This window comes from Heterodontus francisci, chromosome 5, assembly GCF_036365525.1.
Source record: "Heterodontus francisci isolate sHetFra1 chromosome 5, sHetFra1.hap1, whole genome shotgun sequence".
NCBI classification, from domain to species: Eukaryota; Metazoa; Chordata; class Chondrichthyes; order Heterodontiformes; family Heterodontidae; genus Heterodontus; species Heterodontus francisci.
In genome coordinates this window covers 124,550,589-124,576,982 of record NC_090375.1, presented here as the reverse complement: position 1 = coordinate 124,576,982, position 26,394 = coordinate 124,550,589, and the positions used below count along the sequence as shown (strand labels likewise).

At 51.0% G+C, this 26,394-nt stretch overlaps 1 protein-coding gene across 2 annotated transcripts; it reads right to left on the bottom strand.

Annotated features, from left to right (window-relative positions):
• gdap1 (ganglioside induced differentiation associated protein 1) lies at positions 1 to 24,713 on the bottom strand. Of its 2 annotated transcripts, XM_068030931.1 has the most exons (6): positions 24,547 to 24,713; positions 17,024 to 17,216; positions 14,882 to 15,055; positions 4,708 to 4,802; positions 3,895 to 4,009; positions 1 to 957 (listed from the first exon to the last, which is right to left on the bottom strand). In XM_068030931.1, the coding sequence occupies exons 1-6, from the start codon at positions 24,700 to 24,702 to the stop codon at positions 614 to 616; spliced, it is 1,077 nt and encodes a 358-aa protein (XP_067887032.1). In that variant the 5' UTR covers positions 24,703 to 24,713; the 3' UTR covers positions 1 to 613. The 2 variants fall into 2 exon arrangements, with proteins under 2 accessions (XP_067887032.1, XP_067887031.1); XM_068030930.1 differs by lacking the exons at positions 17,024 to 17,216; positions 24,547 to 24,713 and adding an exon at positions 15,476 to 15,514.
• Positions 24,714 to 26,394: the final 1,681 nt, after the last annotated feature.

Genomic DNA, 26,394 nt, shown 5'->3' with positions numbered 1-26,394 from the left:
TTGTTTTATTTATGCCTTTATTTACATACATGAGTATTTGATATGGAAATGGTATTCAAGGTAACACAAACAGCCTGGAAAGATCAATACAATGCATGCCACCTCTAACTAGATTATATAAGTTTGATGTCTACATTGCACAGAGACAAAGGTTGGACAGAAAAGAATGACGTGAATAGCAGTTAGGTGAGAACAGGTTAGAGAAGAGATTTCTGATTAACCTTTGAACCCAAAGGATTCACATGCAGACTGAAGATTATTCAAGTGCATTATAGAATTGTTAATGTGCAATAATCCAGAAATATTAGGATGCAACAGCATAGTTTACGACCCAAAATTGGCTCCAATACAAAACTGATCAGATGAGTTTTCGAAGTTCTATTATAAATTGGTTGCATTATGCACATATTTCTTTAAACTTTCCACATATTGCAACCTTGCTCTCTTTGAAAACAAAAGTGACAGAAAAATTTCTTTATTACATGGAACAAGTTACTGCAACGTTCTTTATTTAGGTATATTTTAGCTTGATAACTGCAATGAGATTGTCGATATTACAGTTCTTCCTCAATCAAATTCTTGGTGAATAACATTAAGCTCATACTGACAAAATCTATGACAGTCTCTTTTTGAGGAACAAGAAGGCTAAATACCCTATTCCTCCCAGCAGACTTACTATAAAACTAGCTCCCAAAAATGAGGGAGCACGTTTTTTAGCAACCCGAAAAGCAGTAGGCAGTACTGCTGACAGTAAAATGTTGTTCACATTTCCCAAGACCTTTCGGAAAGTCCTTTGCTTTAACACGCGATCATAATAAGATTCTAAATTTGGCCGTTTTCCATTTCCCCAGTATTTTCTGGCAAGTCCAAGAAACTTCAGCCGATGCAACGTTACACTGAGAGATACATCTGCAAGACTAAAGAACTCACCACAGAGCCATGGCTGATGTCCTTCTTCTGCTCAAGAGAAAGATAAACTCATCAATATTTCCATTAATGACCATATATTGCAAGTTGCATTACTTTCACATTTTCTACACATTATCACAAGACAAAACAGATTGCTTTATGATTCGACCATAGCAAATTATCCTGCTAAAGGTACTGATCAAGAAAGCAAAGATTCTGGCAGATTTTCGACTTGATTTTTCTTTAACATGTGGCTCATCGCACCCAGGAATAGATTTTTTAAAAATCCCTTCCATTTTATTTAATTGGGCACTTTTTCCTCATTTCCAGTCAAAAAAACCTTTTGAGGCCAGACTACCTATTACAGCTGGGAGGAAAAGTGTGGATCATTTATTAAATGGTAATGTTGATTGTGAAGTATATCAGTCAACAAGTGCTGGGCAGATGCACTAATGCAAATTTTTACTCCCACCCTCAAAATGGAGCATTCTAATGCTACTGACCACACGCTAGTGAAAAATTCACTAACCTACTTCTGGAAATTGCCATCTCTTACCTAATGAACCTGCAAACCTGTGCCCCAGAGGTTCCCTAACTCCTCAGAGTTAGGACCAAACAAAAAATAAAACAAATATTCAACATATTTCAACTTCTAAACATCGCTGGCTGTGGAACCAATGTGCACTATGGTTTTTACTGAACACTGACGAATAAATTAACCCAAATGTAAAGACATACAACAATGAACAAAAGTGGTTTCCTTCCATAAAGGTCTCAATAACCCCAGAACTAACCCAGACAACTTCAAATACAAGTTCAAGCTGAAATTTGAACTGTGACTCCAATGTTTAGAATCCAGTTCTCAATTACTACAACCACTTGTTTAAGACTTAATCAGACATTGTAGAAAATGTACACCACACTTTTTAAAACAACAAAAAAGTTAACTGTTCAGGGGCTTCAACTTACTGATTTGAAGTACAAATTTCCATTAGGGTATAACTGCATTTGACTCCGATTTGAGGATAGTCTGTGATGGCTCAGTATAGTTATCTTATGAGTAGCTGTGTGATTGAGACTAGGAGGCTCCCAACTTCAATATATGTGGTAAATTAACTAATCCCAACTGGGATGCAGTACAGGCACTATAATGGCCTCATCCGCCCATATTAATGGAGTTTGGAAAATTCAGTCAGGGTTCCTACTCCTGATCGCTACCTAGCAACCTCTACTGAAAGTATGCAGGTATGGATGTTGGGCAAGGACGAGACTTTGCTCACAGTCGAATAACCTGCAGATGTTCACTGACACAAGGGACGGACCGGCTTCTGTGGAACCATACTCCAGTGAGCGATTGAGCAAACAAAATTGGAAAAGAAATTTTTTTTTAAAATAAAAATGTGCTTGTGTTTTCTGACACAAAATGACTCAATTGAGTTGCTATAGACTTGTGAAACTGCAAGTTTTTCCTGCACCCACACAATAAAAATGTAAAGACATACAGGACAATGGAGGAAAAATAACCTCACTAAGCAGAAAAAAGATTAATTTTAAATTACAGTCAAATCCTAAAATGCATGAGCACCACAAAAACTTAAACTTATAGAGCTCTATACATATTATACTTCATAAGTGTCATGAATGCTGGACCTTGTAACATGATGTTTTTAAAAAAATTGTGATTTTGAAAAGTTCAAGATGAAGTCTGAAAGGTTAGGTGTCGTCACATCTACTCTGCGAAAGGACAAGACAGAAGTCTTGTTTACCAGGACAACAGAGAACACAGATCAAAGACTATTTTTATGACTCTGCATACTGGAACAGTACAATATTGACTTCTGAGTCCAGATAAATTTAATAGATTTTCTGAAGGCAGACAGGCTGTAAGAAGGGAACTCAGCAGTTGCAGCCTCAGAGCATGCTGTAAGAAAGGAAGACAACCAGTGGTGGGTCAGTGGGTGAATGGGGAGAGGGAGAGAGAGAGAGAGAGAGAGGACACCTGTTCTTGGAAACCGGATAGAGTAAAAAGCTGTGAAGACTCGAACCTGTTTTGAAAGTTGAAGCTTGCGGAGAAGTAGAAGACCAGCAGAATCACCAGGAAATGCCTTATTCATGGACATCCAGATCAAAAGTGCTCGGAGATGTGAGTGAAGAGGACTTTGTTTTTTGAAAAGATCCGAGAGATCCAATATATTGCAACTAGGAGTAGTTTTACTCTTCACTGCAAAGGATTTCACGTATAAGTGTGATGTGAGGTTTTCAAGTTTTTTTAAGAAGAAAATAACTTTCTTTGTAATTGGGGTATCAGCTACTTAAAGTACAATTCAGTTAATTGGGAATATCTTTTAGTTTAGCTGTTATAATAAAGGCTTAAAATGTGAAATCTTATGTAATTCTTGAAATTGGTCTGGGGGTTCATACCTCGTATTTTCCACGTTAATGATTTCACTGAGGTCGTAATATTGTAACAATAAGTAATCGGAGGACACCAAGCAGGAACTGAGAGAAAAGTTATGGGCAGTGTCTGAAGGTGAGGAGAGACATGGCAAGGCAAAAGGTTTTAAGAAAAAAAACTTCCAAAAGGAGAGGGGCACGGAGGCTGAAATCACTGCTGCCAACATATTACAGTATTTCAAATCTATATACTGAACACAGCAATGGTGTAGGGCACTAATCCTCCAATTCACAGGCACTTACACATAGACTACCAGATATGGTAGATTTCAGAACTCAGCCAGGTTACTATGGAGAGGTACTTCCCAACAGGAGTTGGAGAAAATCTGGAGATAGGGTAGCTCAGATTGAGTCTACGCTTGCGGAATTTCTGGAGCACCACAAAGAAAATCCCATGATAACAAGCTGCCTGCGCCTGCCATGGTGAGCTATAATGATTCCATTCTTTAGCTTGTCTATGGCAATGAGAGTGTAACTGAAAGTAAAAGAAAAAAAGTGTCCAGATGTAAAGGCAATTTATTTGTTACAAACCTGGAGTTTCTTCAATCCTTCTCTGTAGTTCAGTCTCCACCTGGTCCAGTACATTTTCCAGCTCACGGAATATTTTTTTCAGATAGTTTACATTATCATGGTCCCGTATCTTGGACTGAAAATAGAAAAATCCATTAAAATGGGGAATTTGGTTTATATACAAGAGCAAACCACAGTGAATAATACTCTCCTTTTAAACATTTACAAATTAAGGGCACAGTGGAACCCGCATGGTATTGCTCAGGGAGAGCCAGGGAATAATGTTGCATTTTCAATGAGTGGGATATTTGTACAATATCAGCAAGCTTCCTGCAATCTGGACATTTCCCACACCCTGCGGAAAAATTTTGGTCCATAAACGTATAGTAATTGCAAAAGTTAGAATTTATAGACAAACCTTAGATTCAAAAGATTGTCAGATGGAACGTCAGCCTTAATTACACAAATAGATGATTGCTAAAAATGTTACAAACTAGATTTTGAAAGGCTAAAGAGTAGTAACAGGCAAAAAAGAAAATGGATCATTTGTGGTCTCAATTTGGAAAGGAGTAAGGCAAAGTGCCCAGACTTAGGAGTTTAACCTATAGTTTTACTCAGGACAGGGGTACTTTATATTTACATTTTGGTAGCGGTTTTCTATGGTACATTTGCAGGTTTATATTTTCTGAAGTGAAAAATCAAGTTTGGTTTTATGTTACTGTTTTTTGTTTGTAAGCTTACAATTTAGAAATACATGTTAACAAAGTAACATGCATAATGCAAGCACTGTAAATAAATTAATAGATGTTGAAGTTAATTGTAAGAAGCACTTACCTTAATTTGTTTCTGCTTTGTTAAATATGCTTCACGCAATTCTGGGTGCTCCTGAGCAAGCTTCTTTAATTCAGATTCAGTGTTTCCAATTTGACCTGAAAGTAAATGAAAGTGCACATTAGATTTGAAGAGGTAGATTTGGGGGGGACGGGAGGTACATGGGATTCAAATTAGATAATTGGGAATTGGAATTTCAAAATCATATTCAATAAGTTTCTATAATTCAGTTTTTACCTCACAGCACACTAAATCAAGAAAGTCTGAAACTGCACTTACCATAACAAGAAAAAAGGACAAATTCAGAACCATACCAATAAATATCCCTCCTGTAGAGTGGAAATTTCTACAAGGCGGTTTACTTACACTTGCAAGATAAATGTTATAAAGTTCCACACAACATACTAATATTTACACTTAAAGTAGAGGACCTGGATAACAAAAGCAACTTATATGGCACCTTAAACATAGTAAAATGCCCCAAGGCTCTTTGTTGTAGCGTTATCAAACAAAAGTTAACTCCAAGCCATAGAGATATTAGGACAGGGGAGGTAGGTTTTAAAAAATGTCTTAAAATGGAAGGAGAAAGAGTGTAGTAGTTTGGGGAGGGAATTCCTGAACTTATGGCCCAGGCAGCTGAAGGCACAGCCAACAATGGTGGGGTGGTAGAAATCAGGGATGCATAAGAGACTATATTCGAAGCAGTGCAGAGATCTCAGCAGGGGATGCAGGGCTGGAGGAGGTTAAAGAGATAGGGAGGGTGAGGAGCTTGAACACAAGGATGAGAATTTTAAATTGGAGGTGTTGCCAGACCAGGAGTCAATGTAGTCAGCAAGCAAAGGGTTAATGGGTGAACAAACATGATACTAGTTAGGATACAGGCAGCAGAGTTTTGGATTAGCTGAAGTTTACAGAGTGTGGAAGGTGGGAAGCTGATCATAAGAGCATTGGAATAGTAAAGTCTAGAGGTAATAAAGGGACGAATGAGGGTTTGAACAGTTGATGGGCTGAAACAGGGATAGTGACAAACAATATTACGGAGGTAGAAGTAGACATGCTTGGTGATGGAGAGGATATTAGGTCAGAAGTTCTGCCCGGTAGAAGCAGCAGTAGTTTATGGTAATTAGAAGTAAATGATGTGCATTAGAGATGGGTGCTGGCACTCCAGTTTCTACCTTACAGCTTAGATTCATAGGTCAAGACAACCTGGTCAAGTTCACAGTTGGTACCAAAATATGTGAGTGAGAGAATGAGAGAGTGAGAGAGAGAATATGAACTGGGTAGCGGATGCAAAAGGTGACAACCATTTAAGGAACAGTTGCATGTTGTGAATTTGGGTCTGTAGGTTATGCCGGATGGATGGGCCAAGGTGGACTGAATGGTTTGCTTCATTTATCACTACGATCTGCAATGGATCACAGTCTGATCAATTCAGACTTTGAAATAACGGCAGAACTAATCAGTCGGAAAAATGGTTATACTTCTCTGAAATCAGAGCTATGTTGAATAATTGCCTCTCATATTTCAACTACACCCAAAGCTATAACCACCTTGGAATAACTTGCTATTGTGCCCACCTTAAACAGTTATCATACTTAGCAGGTTTGTTGTGTGCAATGATTTTACTATCATTTGCTTTATAAGCATTGTTGTTCTAATAGTTTGCATTTATATAGCACCTTTAGCATAGAAAATGGCCCAAGGCCATTTTCACAAAAGCAGAGGATGCAAGCCCAGAGGAAGGGGGGAGGGGAAGGTGAGGATGTCAGAGTTGGAGGATCAAAGGGCATGTGTGAAACTTGTGGCTGGAACTAGTTGTGAAGTTAGAATTAGGCAGGCAGTGGAAACATTTGGAAAATGAGGATCATTTTGAATTTTTGGTAGAAGCAATAAATGTATTGATGTTTCTTTGGAAAAGTATTGTGATTGTTCTTTAATCTGTTAAATCTCTCAAAAAATTACTGCACAGCTCAAAAACAGCGCCATCCACTGAGTAGGTCACTCAATAGCATGTTGTGTTTGGCTTAGGTAAAGGTACTGGGGGTATGTTAATGTTATAGCAAATACACCCCCTACCACAATAGTTAGAATGCAGTAATTTAATGAGAGAAAATCTCAGATTATCAAAAAGCCCATTTCAACATGACAAGGAAAATTAAGCAGAGTTTTACTGGAAATATTTATTAACATAAAATGCATAAGGTTTTTGCAGCACAAACGACCAAAATCTGAAGAGCTGGCAGCAACTTCTGGATTTCTGTGTTAAACGACATATGTGAGTACTGCAAAAATCGCTGTCTGATTTAATCCATAGCAACAGTGAGCACTGTTAACCTCACCGTTATTTCGATCACAAAATTCACATCATAAATTAAAACTAACTGAATTCTTCTTTCCCATTGGTGTTCTGAATAAACTGAAAAGCTTCTTGTCATTTCTCAATATAACACACATTTCAGTTAGTAATTCACAACAGTTAGTAATTCCAGACTGCAGTAATTAGTCAGGCTATAAGAGTTCTGGAAATGAGACATGTTGAACCATTTAAAATACAGTGAATTCGCTGTAATACTGCTGCATTAAATAGTTTTGTCCATAATGACTGCAATTATACTAAGCATTAAAATTCCACTTAATTACAACTAAGGCCATGGGAGGGAAAAGCTTCATGACGTACATGATCATTCAATAAGCCATTTTTTCCCAGACCTTGCAACAGCCACTAATTGAAACATGTGCTGAAACAGCACAAACTTTGGAACACCTTGCATCTTTATGTACATTTTTAAAATTATCATCTTTCCAATTTTCTTTGCTCCTCTTCGGCAGCCTTTAGATCACGCTGCAGAATGATTCGCAAGTGCCAATATATCACCTACGTAGCTTTCCTCCACCACAGCAGATAAAATCAGCTTAAGTATCACTTATTCCTGGAGGGGGGGGGGGGGGGGCGAGCGGGCGAGGGGGGGACCGGGCGAGGGGGGGCGAGTGCGAGAGAGACAACAGCACCGACCTGTCATTGTGTTTCCGAAAAAGGATGAGTAATCTCAGAGGATAGCAGATAGGTGACTGGTTGGTGAGAATTAGGTTTTTTAAAACTAGGGCAGTGGTTTAAACTAGGACCAGGAAACTAAAAAGTACTCTAATAAATTTATAGCTTAACTAGTTAAACTAATTAATCAAATTTCAATCCGGGTAAGTATAGCAGGAAGTGAATTACTAAGTGTATTAGCATAGCAGGTGTAGAGGCATTAATTAAAATTAATAGTTTAAATAAGCTACAAACTAAATTCTAAAAGTAGTAATAAATTTTTTTTTTTAAGACCATGGATGGGCAGCTGAGACCAGTGGCTTGCAATTCCTGTGCCATGCGAGAACTTGAGGGCGCATCATGTGTCTTGGGGGACCACGTGCATAGGAGGTGTCTCCAGCTGCTTCATCTCGAGCTCCTGAGCTGGAGAGGCAACTAGAGTCACTGTGGAGCATCAGGGAGGAAGAGAGTTTCCTGAATCGTCCGTCCCAGGAGGTGGTGATCCCACAGGCAGTGAGTGTTCATGATGGTAGATGGGTGGCCACCTGGAACAGTACAAAGAGGCAAGAGGTGCAACAGTCTTCAGGGCATGTACAACTCCCAAACCTGCATTCAGCTTTGGAGACTGTTGGGAGTGAAGACACTTTGAAGGAGTAAAGTCCAGACCATGGCACCAATGGGCAAGGGACTGCACAGGAGGGAACAGCAAAGAGTAGAAATGCAGTCGTTATAAGAGATTCCATAGTCAGAGGGACAGACAGGCATTTCTGTAACCATCATCCTTAGGAGGTGTGTTGCCTCCCTGGTGCCAGGGTAAAGAACATCACAGACAGGGTGCAGAATATTCTGCAGGGGGAAGGGAGTGAGCGAAGTTGTTGTACACATCAGTACCAACGACATAGAGAGAGCAGGTATTAAGGTCCTTTGGTCAGATTTTTAGGAACTTGGGTGGAAGTTAAAAAGTAAGACCTCAAATGTAGTAATCTCTGGATTACTGCCAGTGCCACATGAGTGAATATTGGAAACAGAAATATAGGGAGGATCAATACATGGTTTGAGGCATGCTGGAGGAGGGAGGGCTTTAGATTCTGGAGTCATTGCAGTCAGTTCTGTGGCAGGAGGCACCTATTCAAAAGGGACAGGTTGCACCTCAACAGGACTGGGACCAAAATCCTCATGGCGAGGTTCACTAGTGTGGCTGGGGAGGGTTTAAACTAAATTAGTAAGGGAGTGGGTACCAGCTAAAAGAAGAAAAGAGGAATAAGGTGCAAAAAGGAATGAGAGTGTTGGTTAGTATTAGAGAAGGAAGTAGTACCATACTAGATAGGAGCAGACTAAGAAGGACTATGAGGAATACAAAGACAGATTTACAATGCATGTATTTTTTTAAATTTTATTTAGAGATACAGCACTGAAACAGGCCCTTCGGCCCACCGAGTCTGTGCCGACCAACAACCACCCATTTATACTAACCCTACAGTAATCGCATATTCCCTACCATCTACCTACACTAGGGGCAATTTACAATGGCCAATTTACCTATCACCTGCAAGTCTTTGGCGGTGGGAGGAAACCGGAGCACCCGGCGAAAACCCACGTGGTCACAAGGAGAACTTGCAAACTCTGCACAAACAGTACCCAGAATTGAAACCGGGTCCCTGGAGCTGTGAGGCTGCGATGCTAACCACTGCGCCGCCCATAAATGGACAAAGTGTGGTGAATAAGGTCGGTGAGCTACAAGCACAAATAGCTGTGTGGGAATATGATGTAGTGACAATAACGGAAACATGGCCTAAAAATGGTGAAGACTGGGTGCATAATATTCAAGGATAGAAAGTGTTCAGAAAAGATAGGGAAGGGATAAAAGGAAGGTGGAATGGCAGTACTGATTAGGGAAGATATTGTAGTGCTGGAAAGAGAGGATTGTTGGATTGTCCTTGATGGAGCAAAGACAGAATACATTTAGAGTTCTTTGGCCTCGTCTCGAGAGACAATGGGTAAGCGCCTAGAGGTGGTCAGTGGTTTGTGGAGCAGCGCCTGGGAGTGGCTATAAAGACCAATTCTAGAGTGACAGACTCGTCCACAGGTGCTGCAGATAAAATTGGTTGTCAGGGCTGTAACACAGTTGGCTCTCTCCTTGCACTTGTCTTTTTTCCTGCCAACTGCTAAGTCTCTTCAACTCGCCACTCTTTAGCCCGCCTTTATTGCTGTCCGCCAGCTCCAGCAATCTCTGGCAACTGACTCCACGACTTGTGGTCAATATCACAGGACTTCATGTCGCATTTGCAGACGTCTTTAAAGCGGAGGTATGGACGGCCAGTGGGTCTGATACCAGTGACGAGCTGGCTGTACAATGCGTCCTTGGAATCCTGCCATCTTCCATGCAGCTCACATGGTCAAGCCATCTCAAGCGCTGCTGGCTCTGTAGGGTGTATATGCTGGGGATGTTGGTCACCTTGAGGACTTCTGCGTTGGAGGTGCGGTCTGCCACCTGATGCCAAGGATTCTCCAGAAACAACGAAGATGGAATGAGTTGAGACATCACTCTTGGCTGACATACATTGTCCAGGCCTCGCTGCCATAGAGCAAGGTACTGAGGACACAGGCTTGAAACACTCGGACTTTCGTGTTCCGTGTCAATGCGCCATTTTCCCACACCCTCTTGGCCAGTCTGGAGATAGCAGCGGACGCCTTTCCCATGCGCTTGTTGATTTCTGCATCGAGAGACAGGTTACTGGTGACAGTTGAGCCTAGGTAGGTGAACTCCTGAACCACTTCCAGAGCGTGGTCGCCGATATTGATGGATGGAGCATTTCTGACGTCCTGTCCCATGATGTTAGTTTTCTTGAGGCTGATGGTTAGGCCAAATTCGTTGCAGGCAGCTGCAATCCTGTCGATGAGTCTCTGCAGACACTCTTCTGTGTGGGATGTTAATGCAGCATCGTCAGCAAAGAGGAGTTCCCTGAAGAGGACTTTCTGTACTTTGGTCTTCGCTCTAAGATGGGCAAGGTTGAACAACCTGCCATCTGATCTTGTGTGGAGGAAAATTCATTCTTCTGAAGACTTGAACGCATGTGAGAGCAGCAGTGAGAAGATCCCAAACAGTGTAGGTACGAGAACACAGCCCTGTTTCAGGGTAGAAAAGGGGTCTGATGAGGCACCGCTATGCTGAATTGTGCCTTCCATATTGTCATGGAATGAGATGATGATACTTAGTAGCTTTGGCGGACATCCGATCTTTGCTAGTAGTCTGAAGAGACCACGTCTGCTGACGAGGTCAAAGGCTTTGGCGAGACCTATGAAAGCAACATAGAGGGGCATCTGTTGCTCGCTGCATTTCTTCTGTAGCTGGCGAAAGGAGAACAGCATGTCAATGGTGGAAAAGTCAATGGTCTGCTCGAAAGCCATACTGTGCCTCAGAGTAGACACACTCAGCCAGCTTCGGGAGTCTGTTTAAAACTCGAGCGAAGACTTTCCCCACTATGCCGAGCAGGGAGATTCCACGGTACTTGTTGCAGTCACCCTTGTTCTTATGGAGGATGATGATATTGGCATCGCGCTTGTCCTGTGGTACTGCTCCCTCATCCCAGCACAGGCACAGCAGTTCATGGAGTGCTGAGAGTATAGTAGGCTTGGCACTCTTGATTATTTCAGGGTTAATCCCGTCCTTTCCAGGGGCTTTTCCACTGGCTAGAGAATCAATGGCATCATTGAGTTCCAATTTTGTTGGCTGTTCTTCCAGCTCATCCATGACTGGCAAAGACTGGGCTGCATTGAGGGCGGAATCAGTGACAACATTTTCCCTGGAGTACAGTTCTAAGTACTGCTCCACCCAGCAGTCCATTTGCTTGCATTGGTAAGTGATCGTTTCCCCTGATTTAGATTTGAGGGGGGCGATCTTCTTGATGGTTGGCCCAAAAGCTCTCTCAATGCCATCATACATTCCTCTGATGTTTCCAGTGTCAGAGGCCAGCTGAATACAACTACATAGGTGTTGCCAGTAGTCATTTGCACAGCGCCTGGCTGTTCTTTGTGCAGAGCAAAAAAAGGTATGATCACGCTACTTGGGGAATGGGGGGTGGAGGGATGGTCGGGGTGACCAAATGTGAGGGATGGAGTGAGGTGTGAGGGATGGAGTGAGGGAAGGAGGAAGGGTGAGTCAGTGAAACAAATCTGCAGAAAAATTGTGAAATGTACAATAACTACAGAGTGGGGATATTGTGCGACTTTAACTACCCAAATATCAATTGGGATAGTGTTAGAGTAAAGGGTAGGAGGGGGAGGAATTGCTGAAATGGGTTCAGGAGAACTTCCTTCACCAGTACTAGGAAGCAGGCCTTGCTGATTCTGGTGCTGGGGAATGAGGTGGGTCAAGTGGACCACGTGTCTGTGGGGGAATACATGGGTAGGTTTAGGTTAATAATGGCGAAGAACAAGGAACAATCTAAAGTAGAACTTCTAAATTAGAAGAGGGTTAAACTTCACTGGGATGAGAGGGGATCCAGCCAGAGTAAAACTGAACCAAAGATTAAGAAAAATTGTAATGGCACAATGGGTTATCTCTAAGGAGATGATGTTTCAGATACAGGCTAGATACATTCCAACAAGGGCAACAGGTAAGGGAACTAAAGCCAGGGTTCCTTGGATGATGAGGGAGATAGAGAATATGAAGGAAAAAAAAATATGCTGTATGATGCATGTCAGGTGAATTTTTTGAGCAGGAACCAGGCCAAATACAATAAGTTGAGAGAGGAAGTGAAGAGAAAAATACGACTGGCAAAGAGAGAATATGAGAATAGAATGGCAATTAACATAAAATATCTTCTACCGGCATATAAATAGAAAGTGGATAGTAAGAGGTGGGGTGAGGCCTATTGGGGACAAAGCGGGTGCTTTGTGATGCAGGGCAAGGCGAGAATACTTGAGTACTTTGTATCAGCGTTTACTATGGAAGAGGATGCTGACACAATATCAGTCAAAATGGAGATTGTAGAGGTAATATATGGGGTGAGCATTGATAGGAACGACGTACTGGAAAGTCTGGCTATGCGTGGATAAGTCGCCTGGCCCGGATGGCTTGCAACCCAGGTTGCTCAAGGAGGCGAGAGTAGAGAAGGTAGAAGGGCTTGCCATAATCTTCCCTAGATATGTGGGAGGTGCCAAAGGACTGGAGAGTGGCAAATATGACACCATTATTCAAAAAAGGGTGCAAGGACATTCCTAGCAACTACAGTTCGGCTAGTTTAACATCAGTGGTGGGTAAGGTTTTAGAAACAATAATCAGGAGGAAAAAAAATCAACAAGCACTTGGAGATATTTGAGTTAATTAAGGAGATTCAGCAGAGATTTGTAAAAGGCAGACCGTGCTTGACTAATCTAATGGAATTTTTTGATGAAGTAACAGAAGGTTGATGAAGGGAATGCAATGGATGTTGTCTCTATGAATTTTAGAAAGCAATCTACAAAAGTACCACATAAAAGGGTGGTTAACAAAATTGAGGCACATGGAATAGGAGGGACAATGTCAGCTTGGATAAAAAATTGACTTAAGGACAGAAAACAGTGAGCCATGGTAAATGGTTGTTTTGCAGACTGGAGGATGATAGACAGTGGCGTTCCCCGAGGTTCAGTGCTAGGACCACTGCTTTTGATACATATATTTGGATTTTGGAATACAGAGTAAAATTTTGCAATTTGCCTATGATACCAAACTTGGGGGTGTGGCATTGAGGATACCACCAATCGACTGCAACAGGACATAGGCTAGCAGAATAGGCAGACAAGCAACAGATGAGATTTAATACAGAGAAATGTGAGGTGATGTGTTTTGGCATAAGAGATACAGAGGGGCAATGTATAGATAATGGTACAGCTCTAAAGAGTGTGCAGGGATAAAGGGATCTGGAGGTGCATGTGCATCCATCTTTGAAGGTGGCATGTCATATTGAGAGTGGTTAACAAAGCACATGGGATCTTGGGCTTCATAACTAGAGGTATTGAATACAAAAGCAGGGAAGTTATTCTGCACCTTCACAAAGCTCTGGTTCAGCCACAACTAGAGTACTGCATCCAGGTCTGGTCACAACACTTTAGCAAGGATGTGAGGGTCCTTGAGAGGGTGCAGAGGAGATTCACCAGAATGGTTCAAAGGTTGAGGGATTTTAGCTACAAGGATAGGTTGGAGAAGCTGGGGTTGTTCTCCTTGGAGAAAAAGGAGAGTGAGGGAACATTTGATAGAGGTGTACAAGATTATGACAGGTTTAGCTAGGTAGACAAAGAAAAGCTGTTCCCATTCGCTGATGGGACTAGGGGATATGGATTTCCAGTTTTGGGCAAGAGATGCAGGGGGGATGTGAGGAAGAATTTTTTTATGCAGCAAGCAGTAATGACCTGGAACTCACTGCCTAGGAGAGTGGTGGAAGCAGAGACAATCAATGATAGCAAAAGGAAGTTGCATGGGCACTTGAGGGAAAGAAGCTTGCAGGGCTACAGGGATCAAATGGGGGAGTAGAACTGAATGGATTGTTCTACAGAGCCGGCATGGACTCGATGGGCCAAATGGCCTCCTTCTGTGTCACAATGACTATGACTACCCTAATCCCAAAAGGCACAACATGCACTACATGGGCAATATGATATTAAATTCTAATAATCACAGTCATGCCTCTTGCATTACCATTAGCTTATTCCCACCTTAAAGCAATGCAAACATCAGTTGTCTATAATGTAAGAGACCAAGATGCATCATTAACACACCTTACAATTTCGTGTGACATGCATAATGTGTGGCCCCATGTTAAACCAAAAATGGGGCCACAGGTTTTAAAATTTGTAGCTTTCCTAAGTTATGCTTCTGCTATGTTAGGAAAACGTGTCACTCTTGGTTTAGTGAAAATAGGTAAAATACATCTCTTTGCCATCTGCAGATTAGCTTAGATAATTGCAAACTACTAATGTTACATAGCTCCATTTGGGTTTAAGGCACAACAGAATAAACCATTGGCAAGGAAGGTGCTAGTTCCCATCAAGATTCAAACTACAGAAATGCTCAAACTGTAAAGTTTGCAGAATTGTCAGCCAACTCGGATCTCAACAGGAAAAAACAAATTTCCACCCTAACACACTATGTTGCTAGATTCTACTTACTGCGAATTCTAGTGGTTGCATATGCAGGAATCATGGAGTCCAAAGTTAACTCTGGGTGAAGAATACAGCCATGGGTATAGGCATCCATAGGGAGAGAGTCTAGTAGTTCTCGATAATGTTGTACTCGTGGATAATACAGGCTTCCTTCTTCTGGCATCAACTTGGGGATGTTTGCTAAAAGTACAAACGCACAAAGGGCACTCTTATTAATGCAGGAAAGTTGTTAAGAAAAACAAATACGGCACTTTTACAGGTAATTTCTTCTTTTAAAAATACTTGGCATTTCCCTTCCAAAGGGTATGTCGACAAGATTTATACAAGTAAACACAGTGCAACACCTTTTATGGTTCTTGGATGATCTAAATTCCAATACCAAAGAATTGAACACACACACTAGACTAATAATAAATGAAACATAACCAACATGAAATTCCTTTATTACTTAATAGAGGCATTAACCCATTTATTTTAATATCTAATATTCCAGTGTGATTTCAATCCTAAATTTCTTTGAGGGAATGCAGGCTAATCTCCATCAAGTAATTGGTTAGACATTGAAACAGAACATTGCAAACATATCTCAGAACATGTTACCTCAGAAACTGAAACATTCCAGCTGTGGAGTCTGCTAGAGCTGTGGAGTCTGCTAGGTCTATATATTGTACATTAGTTCAAAATCACTATGATTTGATGTAACAAAGGAATAACTGCAAAGAAAAAGACAAAAATGTGTAAATTTGCTCAGGAAATCATAATCTAATGTATAAATCCATAACATGAAAATAATGGGAAAATAAATGTTAAAGTGTCAAATGTGAAATAAAATATGCAAAATTCTAGTATGCAAAGTAAATATGCTAAGACATATTTCCCATTTATGTTCAACTTGAAATAATCACAAATACATGCAAGTCTTTCTTTCAAAGAAGCATGGGTGAAAGTTAGCAATGGGCTCAGGTGCAGGAAAAAATGGAGGGATTCGGGCTCAATGTGGTTCTGTCGGGTTCGGATGGTTTTTATTTCCTGACTTGAGCAGGCCGTTACTCTGGCCAGACTTTTACTTTCGGCAGGGGGCCCCACCCACCGGCCAAAAAGTCGGGGGCGAGCCCGTATCTGCCAGCCTTGGAAGCCACACTATGATTTTGTGTGTCCCAGGCACTAATTGGCCTCGGCAGGACTTCCGCCTTTCTTAGGCAGCAAGTCCCACCTCCAAGACCAGCCAGCTAATCAGTGGGCCAACTGCTCTCAGTCCCAGCTGAGCCACCAGGAACAGTGGCCACTGCTGGGACTGCAGCCAAGGAAAGCAGCAAGAGGGACACCAGCCGCAGAATAAAGGTAACTTTGTGGGGATCGCCAGGCACAATTGGCGAGGCAGGAATTTATTTCAGTGGGGGCGGATGTGCTCGAACAGGAAGGCCACCCCCAGCCCGCAAGGAGGCTGCCAGGTTTTACTGTGTGGCCTCTTGGGGGGGCCTGAGCTGCCCGCCCGCCGCTGGTAATATACCAGCAGTGGCGGTACGGGGCTCTTAAATGGCAGTTAATTGGCAACTTAAGGGTCTTAACTGACCTGGAGCGGGCAGGTCATTTCTTGGAGCCGCCACTCGTAAAATTGAAGTGGGGCAGAAAGGAGATGGGAATGGCAACCCCACCTCCCACTCAATTTTATGACCCACCCACCCCCACCCCCTGAGGAGGGTGTAAAATTCCAGCCTGTGTGGAAAAGCTCCCTTCTAGGACATGCAAGGATTTGGGCAGGGTACTACAAGTGGCCTCATGCTGCCTGGTTAGGAAGGTGAAGCCTTTGCCAGAACTGTGCATGTGTGGACCTCAGTTGAGCATAGGTTAGGTCTTGATTCTGACGCCCCCACAATTATACAACTTGCCGATACTCACTGTTGAAGCCCACATGTGAAAAATGGCCAACTACGGAAGGTCAGTTGTGCCCTTAGGACCAAACCATTGAGAAGTCAGCAGCTTCCGAAGAGATGGGGGAAGGAAGAAGTTCAGCTAAGGTGTGGAGGGGAAGGAATTTTTGCTGCATGAATTCACCTAGACATTTATATTATGCTTCCAAGTCACACTTTCACCGAAACACATACACATACAGAGTTGCACTAAAACCAAGTATTTCCTTTATGTTACCATCTTCAAAGGTGTTCTCCAGGTGGTCAATGATCTGAGTGGAGTCACAGATAATGTTGTTCCCATGAATTAAAACAGGCACCTCTCCTGCTGGGTTCAAACGCATAAACCAAGGTTCATTATGCTCACTTAATGGTAGGTTAACATCATACTCTTCACATTTTAGACCCTTTTCTGCAATAACCAAACGAACCTGAAATGCAGGACAGAAAAATCAACACTAACTTACATTTTAATTCTTTCACATTACTTTATTTATCAAAAACACTTGCATTGTTACTGTACAGACGTGTTTGATTTCTGCTTTTATTAACGATATTTTTTTCTTGTATGAATGCTAATGTATAGCAGATTACTGTCTAAAAGCATACGTGCCAACAAGGGTGCTCAAAAGCAAGCAAGAAAACCATTTAAGAATGATGCCGGTAAAACTAAAACTATCCTACTCCTGGTTCCATCTGCATCTCTGCCCTGGTGACCATCATGTTCTCCACCCGCCACCTCAGGCAATGCCCAAATGTATGGAACCGTAAGTGAGTCTATGATTCCTTCCTCAAAGACACTCTACCCCACTCTCAAAACCACACTCTTAGGCCCCTATGAAATGCGCAACTCCCCCTTGCTACCCAAACCTTGAACCACACACTTACCAGCTAAACACTTACCCTCTCTCATGCTCTTGTCAGCATCCCGATCGCGACCTTCCAAGTTACAATCATTCAGAAATCCACTGCTTATGTCTTCAACTGCACAAAATCCCACATTGCAAGTATCCCATCCTAGCCAGGTGCCACAGCCTCCCCGGGAGGGTGGGGGAGATGGGAATAGAACGGAGGCACAGAGTGGGGGGGGGGGGGGGAAAGAGCGAGTGGGGGGGGGGGGAGGAGAAGAGCGAGGGGGGGGGGAGAGAAGAGCGAGGGGGGGGGGAGAGAAGAGCGAGGGGGGGGGGGAGAGAAGAGCGAGGGGGGGGGGGAGAGAAGAGCGAGGGGGGGGGGGAGAGAAGAGCGAGGGGGGGGGGGAGAGAAGAGCGAGGGGGGGGGGGAGAGAAGAGCGAGGGGGGGGGGGAGAGAAGAGCGAGGGGGGGGGGAGAGAAGAGCGAGGGGGGGGGGAGAGAAGAGCGAGGGGGGGGGAGAGAAGAGCGAGGGGGGGGGAGAGAAGAGCGAGGGGGGGGGGAGAGAAGAGCGAGGGGGGGGGAGAGAAGAGCGAGGGGGGGGGAGAGAAGAGCGAGGGGGGGGGAGAGAAGAGCGAGGGGGGGGGAGAGAAGAGCGAGGGGGGGGGAGAGAAGAGCGAGGGGGGGGGAGAGAAGAGCGAGGGGGGGGGAGAGAAGAGCGAGGGGGGGGGAGAGAAGAGCGAGGGGGGGGGAGAGAAGAGCGAGGGGGGGGGAGAGAAGAGCGAGGGGGGGGGAGAGAAGAGCGAGGGGGGGGAGAGAAGAGCGAGGGGGGGGAGAGAAGAGCGAGGGGGGGGAGAGAAGAGCGAGGGGGGGGAGAGAAGAGCGAGGGGGGGGGAGAGAAGAGCGAGGGGGGGGGAGAGAAGAGCGAGGGGGGGGGAGAGAAGAGCGAGGGGGGGGGAGAGAAGAGCGAGGGGGGGGGAGAGAAGAGCGAGGGGGGGGGGAGAGAAGAGCGAGGGGGGGGGGAGAGAAGAGCGAGGGGGGGGGGAGAGAAGAGCGAGGGGGGGGGAGAGAAGAGCGAGGGGGGGGGGAGAGAAGAGCGAGGGGGGGGGGAGAGAAGAGCGAGGGGGGGGGAGAGAAGAGCGAGGGGGGGGGAGAGAAGAGCGAGGGGGGGGGAGGAGAGCGAGGGGGGGGGAGGAGAGCGAGGGGGGGGGAGGAGAGCGAGGGGGGGGGAGGAGAGCGGGGGGGGGGGGAGAAGAGCGGGGGGGGGGGGAGAAGAGCGGGGGGGGGGGGAGAAGAGCGGGGGGGGGGGGAGAAGAGCGGGGGGGGGGGGAGAAGAGCGGGGGGGGGGGAGAAGAGCGGGGGGGGGGAGAAGAGCGGGGGGGGGGGAGAAGAGCGGGGGGGGGGAGAAGAGCGGGGGGGGGGAGAAGAGCGGGGGGGGGGAGAAGAGCGGGGGGGGGGAGAAGAGCGGGGGGGGGGAGAAGAGCGGGGGGGGGGAGAAGAGCGGGGGGGGGGAGAAGAGCGGGGGGGGGGAGAAGAGCGGGGGGGGGGGAGAAGAGCGGGGGGGGGGAGAAGAGCGGGGGGGGGGAGAAGAGCGGGGGGGGGAGAAGAGCGGGGGGGGGGGAGAAGAGCGGGGGGGGGGGGAGAAGAGCGGGGGGGGGGGGAGAAGAGCGGGGGGGGGGGGAGAAGAGCGGGGGGGGGGAGAAGAGCGGGGGGGGGGGAGAAGAGCGGGGGGGGGGGAGAAGAGCGGGGGGGGGGGAGAAGAGCGGGGGGGGGGGAGAAGAGCGGGGGGGGGGGAGAAGAGCGGGGGGGGGAGAAGAGCGGGGGGGGGAGAAGAGCGGGGGGGGGGAGAAGAGCGGGGGGGGGGAGAAGAGCGGGGGGGGGGAGAAGAGCGGGGGGGGGGAGAAGAGCGGGGGGGGGGAGAAGAGCGGGGGGGGGGAGAAGAGCGGGGGGGGGGAGAAGAGCGGGGGGGGGGAGAAGAGCGGGGGGGGGGGAGAAGAGCGGGGGGGGGGGAGAAGAGCGGGGGGGGGGAGAAGAGCGGGGGGGGGGAGAAGAGCGGGGGGGGGAGAAGAGCGGGGGGGGGGAGAAGAGCGGGGGGGGGGGAGAAGAGCGGGGGGGGGGGAGAAGAGCGGGGGGGGGGGAGAAGAGCGGGGGGGGGGGAGAAGAGCGGGGGGGGGGGAGAAGAGCGGGGGGGGGGGAGAAGAGCGGGGGGGGGAGAAGAGCGGGGGGGGGAGAAGAGCGGGGGGGGGGAGAAGAGCGGGGGGGGGGAGAAGAGCGGGGGGGGGAGAAGAGCGGGGGGGGGAGAAGAGCGGGGGGGGGAGAAGAGCGGGGGGGGGAGAAGAGCGGGGGGGGGAGAAGAGCGGGGGGGGGAGAAGAGCGGGGGGGGGAGAAGAGCGGGGGGGGGAGAAGAGCGGGGGGGGGAGAAGAGCGGGGGGGGAGAAGAGCGGGGGGGGGAGAAGAGCGGGGGGGGGGAGAAGAGCGGGGGGGGAGAAGAGCGGGGGGGGGAGAAGAGCGGGGGGGGGAGAAGAGCGGGGGGGGGAGAAGAGCGGGGGGGGGGAGAAGAGCGGGGGGGGGGGAGAAGAGCGGGGGGGGGGGGAGAAGAGCGGGGGGGGGGGGGAGAAGAGCGGGGGGGGGGGGAGAAGAGCGGGGGGGGGGGGAGAAGAGCGGGGGGGGGGGAGAAGAGCGGGGGGGGGGAGAAGAGCGGGGGGGGGGAGAAGAGCGGGGGGGGGGAGAAGAGCGGGGGGGGGGAGAAGAGCGGGGGGGGGGAGAAGAGCGGGGGGGGGGAGAAGAGCGGGGGGGGGGAGAAGAGCGAGGGGAGGGGGGGGGAGAAGAGCGGGGGGAGGGGGGGGGGAGAAGAGCGAGGGGAGGGGGGGGGAGAAGAGCGAGGGGAGGGGGGGGGGAGAAGAGCGAGGGGAGGGGGGGGGAGAAGAGCGAGGGGAGGGGGGGGGAGAAGAGCGAGGGGAGGGGGGGGGAGAAGAGCGAGGGGAGGGGGGGGGGAGAAGAGCGAGGGGAGGGGGGGGGGAGAAGAGCGAGGGGAGGGGGGGGGGAGAAGAGCGAGGGGAGGGGGGGGGGAGAAGAGCGAGGGGAGGGGGGGGGGAGAAGAGCGAGGGGAGGGGGGGGGGAGAAGAGCGAGGGGAGGGGGGGGGAGAAGAGCGAGGGGAGGGGGGGGGAGAAGAGCGAGGGGAGGGGGGGGGAGAAGAGCGAGGGGAGGGGGGGGGGAGAAGAGCGAGGGGAGGGGGGGGGGGAGAAGAGCGAGGGGAGGGGGGGGGGGGAGAAGAGCGAGGGGAGGGGGGGGGGGGAGAAGAGCGAGGGGAGGGGGGGGGGGGAGAAGAGCGAGGGGAGGGGGGGGGGGGAGAAGAGCGAGGGGAGGGGGGGGGGAGAAGAGCGAGGGGAGGGGGGGGGGAGAAGAGCGAGGGGAGGGGGGGGGAGAAGAGCGAGGGGAGGGGGGGGGAGAAGAGCGAGGGGAGGGGGGGGAGAAGAGCGAGGGGAGGGGGGGGAGAAGAGCGAGGGGAGGGGGGGGGAGAAGAGCGAGGGGAGGGGGGGGGAGAAGAGCGAGGGGAGGGGGGGGGAGAAGAGCGAGGGGAGGGGGGGGGAGAAGAGCGAGGGGAGGGGGGGGGGAGAAGAGCGAGGGGAGGGGGGGGGGAGAAGAGCGAGGGGAGGGGGGGGGGAGAAGAGCGAGGGGAGGGGGGGGGAGAAGAGCGAGGGGAGGGGGGGGGGAGAAGAGCGAGGGGAGGGGGGGGGGAGAAGAGCGAGGGGGGGGGGGGGGAGAAGAGCGAGGGGGGGGGGGGGAGAAGAGCGAGGGGAGGGGGGGGGGAGAAGAGCGAGGGGAGGGGGGGGAGAAGAGCGAGGGGAGGGGGGGGAGAAGAGCGAGGGGAGGGGGGGGGGAGAAGAGCGAGGGGAGGGGGGGGGAGAAGAGCGAGGGGAGGGGGGGGGAGAAGAGCGAGGGGAGGGGGGGGGGAGAAGAGCGAGGGGAGGGGGGGGGGAGAAGAGCGAGGGGAGGGGGGGGGAGAAGAGCGAGGGGAGGGGGGGGGGAGAAGAGCGAGGGGAGGGGGGGGGGAGAAGAGCGAGGGGAGGGGGGGGGGAGAAGAGCGAGGGGAGGGGGGGGGGAGAAGAGCGAGGGGAGGGGGGGGGGAGAAGAGCGAGGGGAGGGGGGGGGGAGAAGAGCGAGGGGAGGGGGGGGGGAGAAGAGCGAGGGGAGGGGGGGGGAGAAGAGCGAGGGGAGGGGGGGGGGAGAAGAGCGAGGGGAGGGGGGGGGAGAAGAGCGAGGGGAGGGGGGGGGAGAAGAGCGAGGGGAGGGGGGGGGAGAAGAGCGAGGGGAGGGGGGGGGAGAAGAGCGAGGGGAGGGGGGGGAGAAGAGCGAGGGGAGGGGGGGGGGAGAAGAGCGAGGGGAGGGGGGGGGAGAAGAGCGAGGGGAGGGGGGGGGAGAAGAGCGAGGGGAGGGGGGGGGAGAAGAGCGAGGGGGGGGGGGAGAAGAGCGAGGGGGGGGGGGGAGAAGAGCGAGGGGGGGGGGGAGAAGAGCGAGGGGGGGGGGAGAAGAGCGAGGGGGGGGGGAGAAGAGCGAGGGGGGGGGGGGGAGAAGAGCGAGGGGAGGGGGGGGGAGAAGAGCGAGGGGAGGGGGGGGGGGAGAAGAGCGAGGGGAGGGGGGGGGGGAGAAGAGCGAGGGGAGGGGGGGGGGGAGAAGAGCGAGGGGAGGGGGGGGGAGAAGAGCGAGGGGAGGGGGGGGAGAAGAGCGAGGGGAGGGGGGGGGAGAAGAGCGAGGGGAGGGGGGGGGGGAGAAGAGCGAGGGGAGGGGGGGGGGGAGAAGAGCGAGGGGAGGGGGGGGGGGAGAAGAGCGAGGGGAGGGGGGGGGGAGAAGAGCGAGGGGAGGGGGGGGGGAGAAGAGCGAGGGGAGGGGGGGGGGGAGAAGAGCGAGGGGAGGGGGGGGGGGAGAAGAGCGAGGGGAGGGGGGGGGGGGAGAAGAGCGAGGGGAGGGGGGGGGAGAAGAGCGAGGGGAGGGGGGGGGGAGAAGAGCGAGGGGAGGGGGGGGGGAGAAGAGCGAGGGGAGGGGGGGGGGGAGAAGAGCGAGGGGAGGGGGGGGGGAGAAGAGCGAGGGGAGGGGGGGGGGAGAAGAGCGAGGGGAGGGGGGGGGGGAGAAGAGCGAGGGGAGGGGGGGGGAGAAGAGCGAGGGGAGGGGGGGGGAGAAGAGCGAGGGGAGGGGGGGGGGAGAAGAGCGAGGGGAGGGGGGGGGAGAAGAGCGAGGGGAGGGGGGGGGAGAAGAGCGAGGGGAGGGGGGAGAAGAGCGAGGGGGGGGGGGAGAAGAGCGAGGGGGGGGGGGAGAAGAGCGAGGGGGGGGGAAGAAGAGCGAGGGGGGGGGAAGAAGAGCGAGGGGGGGGGAGAAGAGCGAGGGGGGGGGAGAAGAGCGAGGGGGGGGGAGAAGAGCGAGGGGGGGGGGAGAAGAGCGAGGGGGGGGGGGAGAAGAGCGAGGGGGGGGGGGAGAAGAGCGAGGGGGGGGGGAGAAGAGCGAGGGGGGGGGGAGAAGAGCGAGGGGGGGGGGGAGAAGAGCGAGGGGGGGGGGGAGAAGAGCGAGGGGGGGGGGAGAAGGGCGAGGGGGGGGGGAGAAGGGCGAGGGGGGGGGGAGAAGGGCGAGGGGGGGGGGAGAAGGGCGAGGGGGGGGGGAGAAGGGCGAGGGGGGGGGGAGAAGGGCGAGGGGGGGGGGAGAAGGGCGAGGGGGGGGGAGAAGAGCGAGGGGGGGGGAGAAGAGCGAGGGGGGGGGGAGAAGAGCGAGGGGGGGGGGAGAAGAGCGAGGGGGGGGGGGGAAGAGCGAGGGGGGGGGGGAGAAGAGCGAGGGGGGGGGGAGAAGAGCGAGGGGGGGGGGGAGAAGAGCGAGGGGGGGGGGGGGAGAAGAGCGAGGGGGGGGGGGGAGAAGAGCGAGGGGGGGGGGGGGAGAAGAGCGAGGGGGGGGGGGAGAAGAGCGAGGGGGGGGGGGAGAAGAGCGAGGGGGGGGGGGAGAAGAGCGAGGGGGGGGGGAGAAGAGCGAGGGGGGGGGGAGAAGAGCGAGGGGGGGGGGGAGAAGAGCGAGGGGGGGGGGGGAGAAGAGCGAGGGGGGGGGGGGAGAAGAGCGAGGGGGGGGGGGGAGAAGAGCGAGGGGGGGGGGGAGAAGAGCGAGGGGGGGGGGGAGAAGAGCGAGGGGGGGGGGGAGAAGAGCGAGGGGGGGGGGAGAAGAGCGAGGGGGGGGGGGGGAGAAGAGCGAGGGGGGGGGGGGAGAAGAGCGAGGGGGGGGGGGGAGAAGAGCGAGGGGGGGGGGGAGAAGAGCGAGGGGGGGGGGGAGAAGAGCGAGGGGGGGGGGGGAGAAGAGCGAGGGGGGGGGGGGAGAAGAGCGAGGGGGGGGGGGAGAAGAGCGAGGGGGGGGGGGAGAAGAGCGAGGGGGGGGGGGAGAAGAGCGAGGGGGGGGGGAGAAGAGCGAGGGGGGGGGAGAAGAGCGAGGGGGGGGGAGAAGAGCGAGGGGGGGGGGAGAAGAGCGAGGGGGGGGGGAGAAGAGCGAGGGGGGGGGGAGAAGAGCGAGGGGGGGGGGGGAGAAGAGCGAGGGGGGGGGGGGAGAAGAGCGAGGGGGGGGGGGGGAGAAGAGCGAGGGGGGGGGGGAGAAGAGCGAGGGGGGGGGGGGAGAAGAGCGAGGGGGGGGGGGGAGAAGAGCGAGGGGGGGGGGGGAGAAGAGCGAGGGGGGGGGGGGAGAAGAGCGAGGGGGGGGGGGAGAAGAGCGAGGGGGGGGGGGGGGAGAAGAGCGAGGGGGGGGGGGGAGAAGAGCGAGGGGGGGGGGGGAGAAGAGCGAGGGGGGGGGGGGAGAAGAGCGAGGGGGGGGGGGGAGCATATCCAACATGAACCGGCCCAGTCTTGCTCCCATCCTCCTGCCACATACTTTGAGTTATACAAACAATCTCACCTTCTGTGAACAAAAAGACTGAGACCAGTGGTACAAAACCAGTTTGACGCGAATTTTCTCGGGTTTTTGGGTGACCTGCCGTGACCCATCACCTTGTTCCGGTCTCCACACCTCCATCTCTGGGCATCTTTCATCCTCCTCCTGAGTAGCCGCCATCGCGCTTCCCGTGCTACCCACCACTTGCGTGCGCCGATGCCCGAGCATTCTGGGTAATGTAGTCCATGTAAAGGCTCATCTCAGCTTCACTTCATTATAGGTCGCCCTAAAGGAAACTACAGCTCCTACAATGCAAAGCGCTGGCCAGGTGGTAAGCGCAGAAAACAGGTTATCCTGCACCTCTTTTTCAGAGAGAAGAGCTACCAGCCTCTTCAGTCTTTCCTGTTAACTATATGCTTTCAATTCTGGTTTCATCCTTGTGAATCTTTTTTGCACTTTCTCCAATGTCTCTATGTTCCTTTTATACTGGAGAACAGAATTGTCCACATTATTCCAAGCGTGGTGTTCCAGACAAATTTAAGATAACTTCTCTACTTTTCAATGCTAGACCTCTAGCATAATTAGCTTTGATAGCTTTATGAACCTTCATTGCTGGTTTTAATCATTTCTGTATCTGGTATCCATAGAACCCATTGCTTCTCTTTCCCATTTCTTCTTTCTTTCTTTAGCCTTCTTGTCTCGAGAGACAATGGGTAAGCACCTAGAAGAGGTCAGTGGTTTGTGGGGCAGCACCTGGAGTGGCTATAAAGACCAATTCTAGAGTGACAGACTCTTCCACAGGCGCTGCAGATAAAATTGGTTGTTGGGACTGTTACACAGTAGGCTCTCTCCTTACACTTCTGTCTCTTTTCCTGCCAACTGCTAAGTCTCTTTGACTCGGCTGTCTTTAGCCCCGCCTTTATAGCTATCCGCAAGCTCTGGCGATCGCTGGCAACTGACTCCCACGACTTGTGATCAATGTCACAGGATTTCATGTCGCGTTTGCAGATGTCTTTAAAGCAGAGACATGGACGGCTGGTGGGTCTAATACAAGTGATGAGCTCGCTGTACAATGCGTCCTTGGGGATCCTGCCATCTTATATGCGGCTCACATGGCCAAGCCATCTCTAGTGCCGCTGGCTCAGTAGGGTGTATATGCTGGGGATGTTGGCCGCCTCGAGGACTTCTGTGTTGGAACTACGGTCCTGCAACCTGATGCCAAGGATTCTCCAGAGGCAGTGAAGATGGAATGAGTTGAGACATCGCTCTTGGCTGACATACGTTGTCCAGGCCTCGCTGCCGTAGAGCAAGATACTGAGGACACAGGCTTGAATCACTCGGACTTTTGTGTTCCATGTCAGCGCACCATTTTCCCACACCCTCTTGGCCAGTCTGGACATAGCAAAGGACGCCTTTCCCATGCGCTTGTTGATTTCTGCATCGAGACACAGGTTACTGGTGATAGTTGAGCCTAGGTAGGTGAGTTCTTGAACCATTTCCAGAGCGTGGTTGCTGATATTGATGGATGGAGTATTTCTGACATCCTGTCCCACGATGTTCATTTTCTTGAGGCCCCCCTCAAGTCTCAATCAGGGGAAACGATCACTGACCAACACAAGCAAATGGACCGCTGGGTGGAGCACTACCTCGAACTGTACTCCAGGGAAAATGTTGTCAATGATTCCGCCCTCAATGCAGCCCAGACTCTGCCAGTCATGGATGAGCTGGACGAACAGCCAACAAAATCGGAACTCAGTGATGCCATTGATTCTCTAGCCAGTGGAAAAGCCCCTGGAAAGGATGGCATTAACCCTGAAATAATCAAGAGTGCCAAGCCTACTATGCTGTCAGCACTCCATGAACTGCTTTGCC

Excerpts from the sequence above, each read along its gene's own strand:
- gdap1 (XM_068030931.1), bottom strand. The coding sequence starts at position 24,702 with ATGGCGGCTACTCAGGAGGAGGATGAAAGATGCCCAGAGATGGAGGTG. Across the intron at positions 17,217-24,546 it reads AGTCTTTTTGTTCACAGAAG|GTTCGTTTGGTTATTGCAGA; the intron begins GTGAGATTGTTT and ends CCTGCATTTCAG. Across the intron at positions 4,803-14,881 it reads TGCAACCACTAGAATTCGCA|GTCAAATTGGAAACACTGAA; the intron begins GTAAGTAGAATC and ends ATTTACTTTCAG.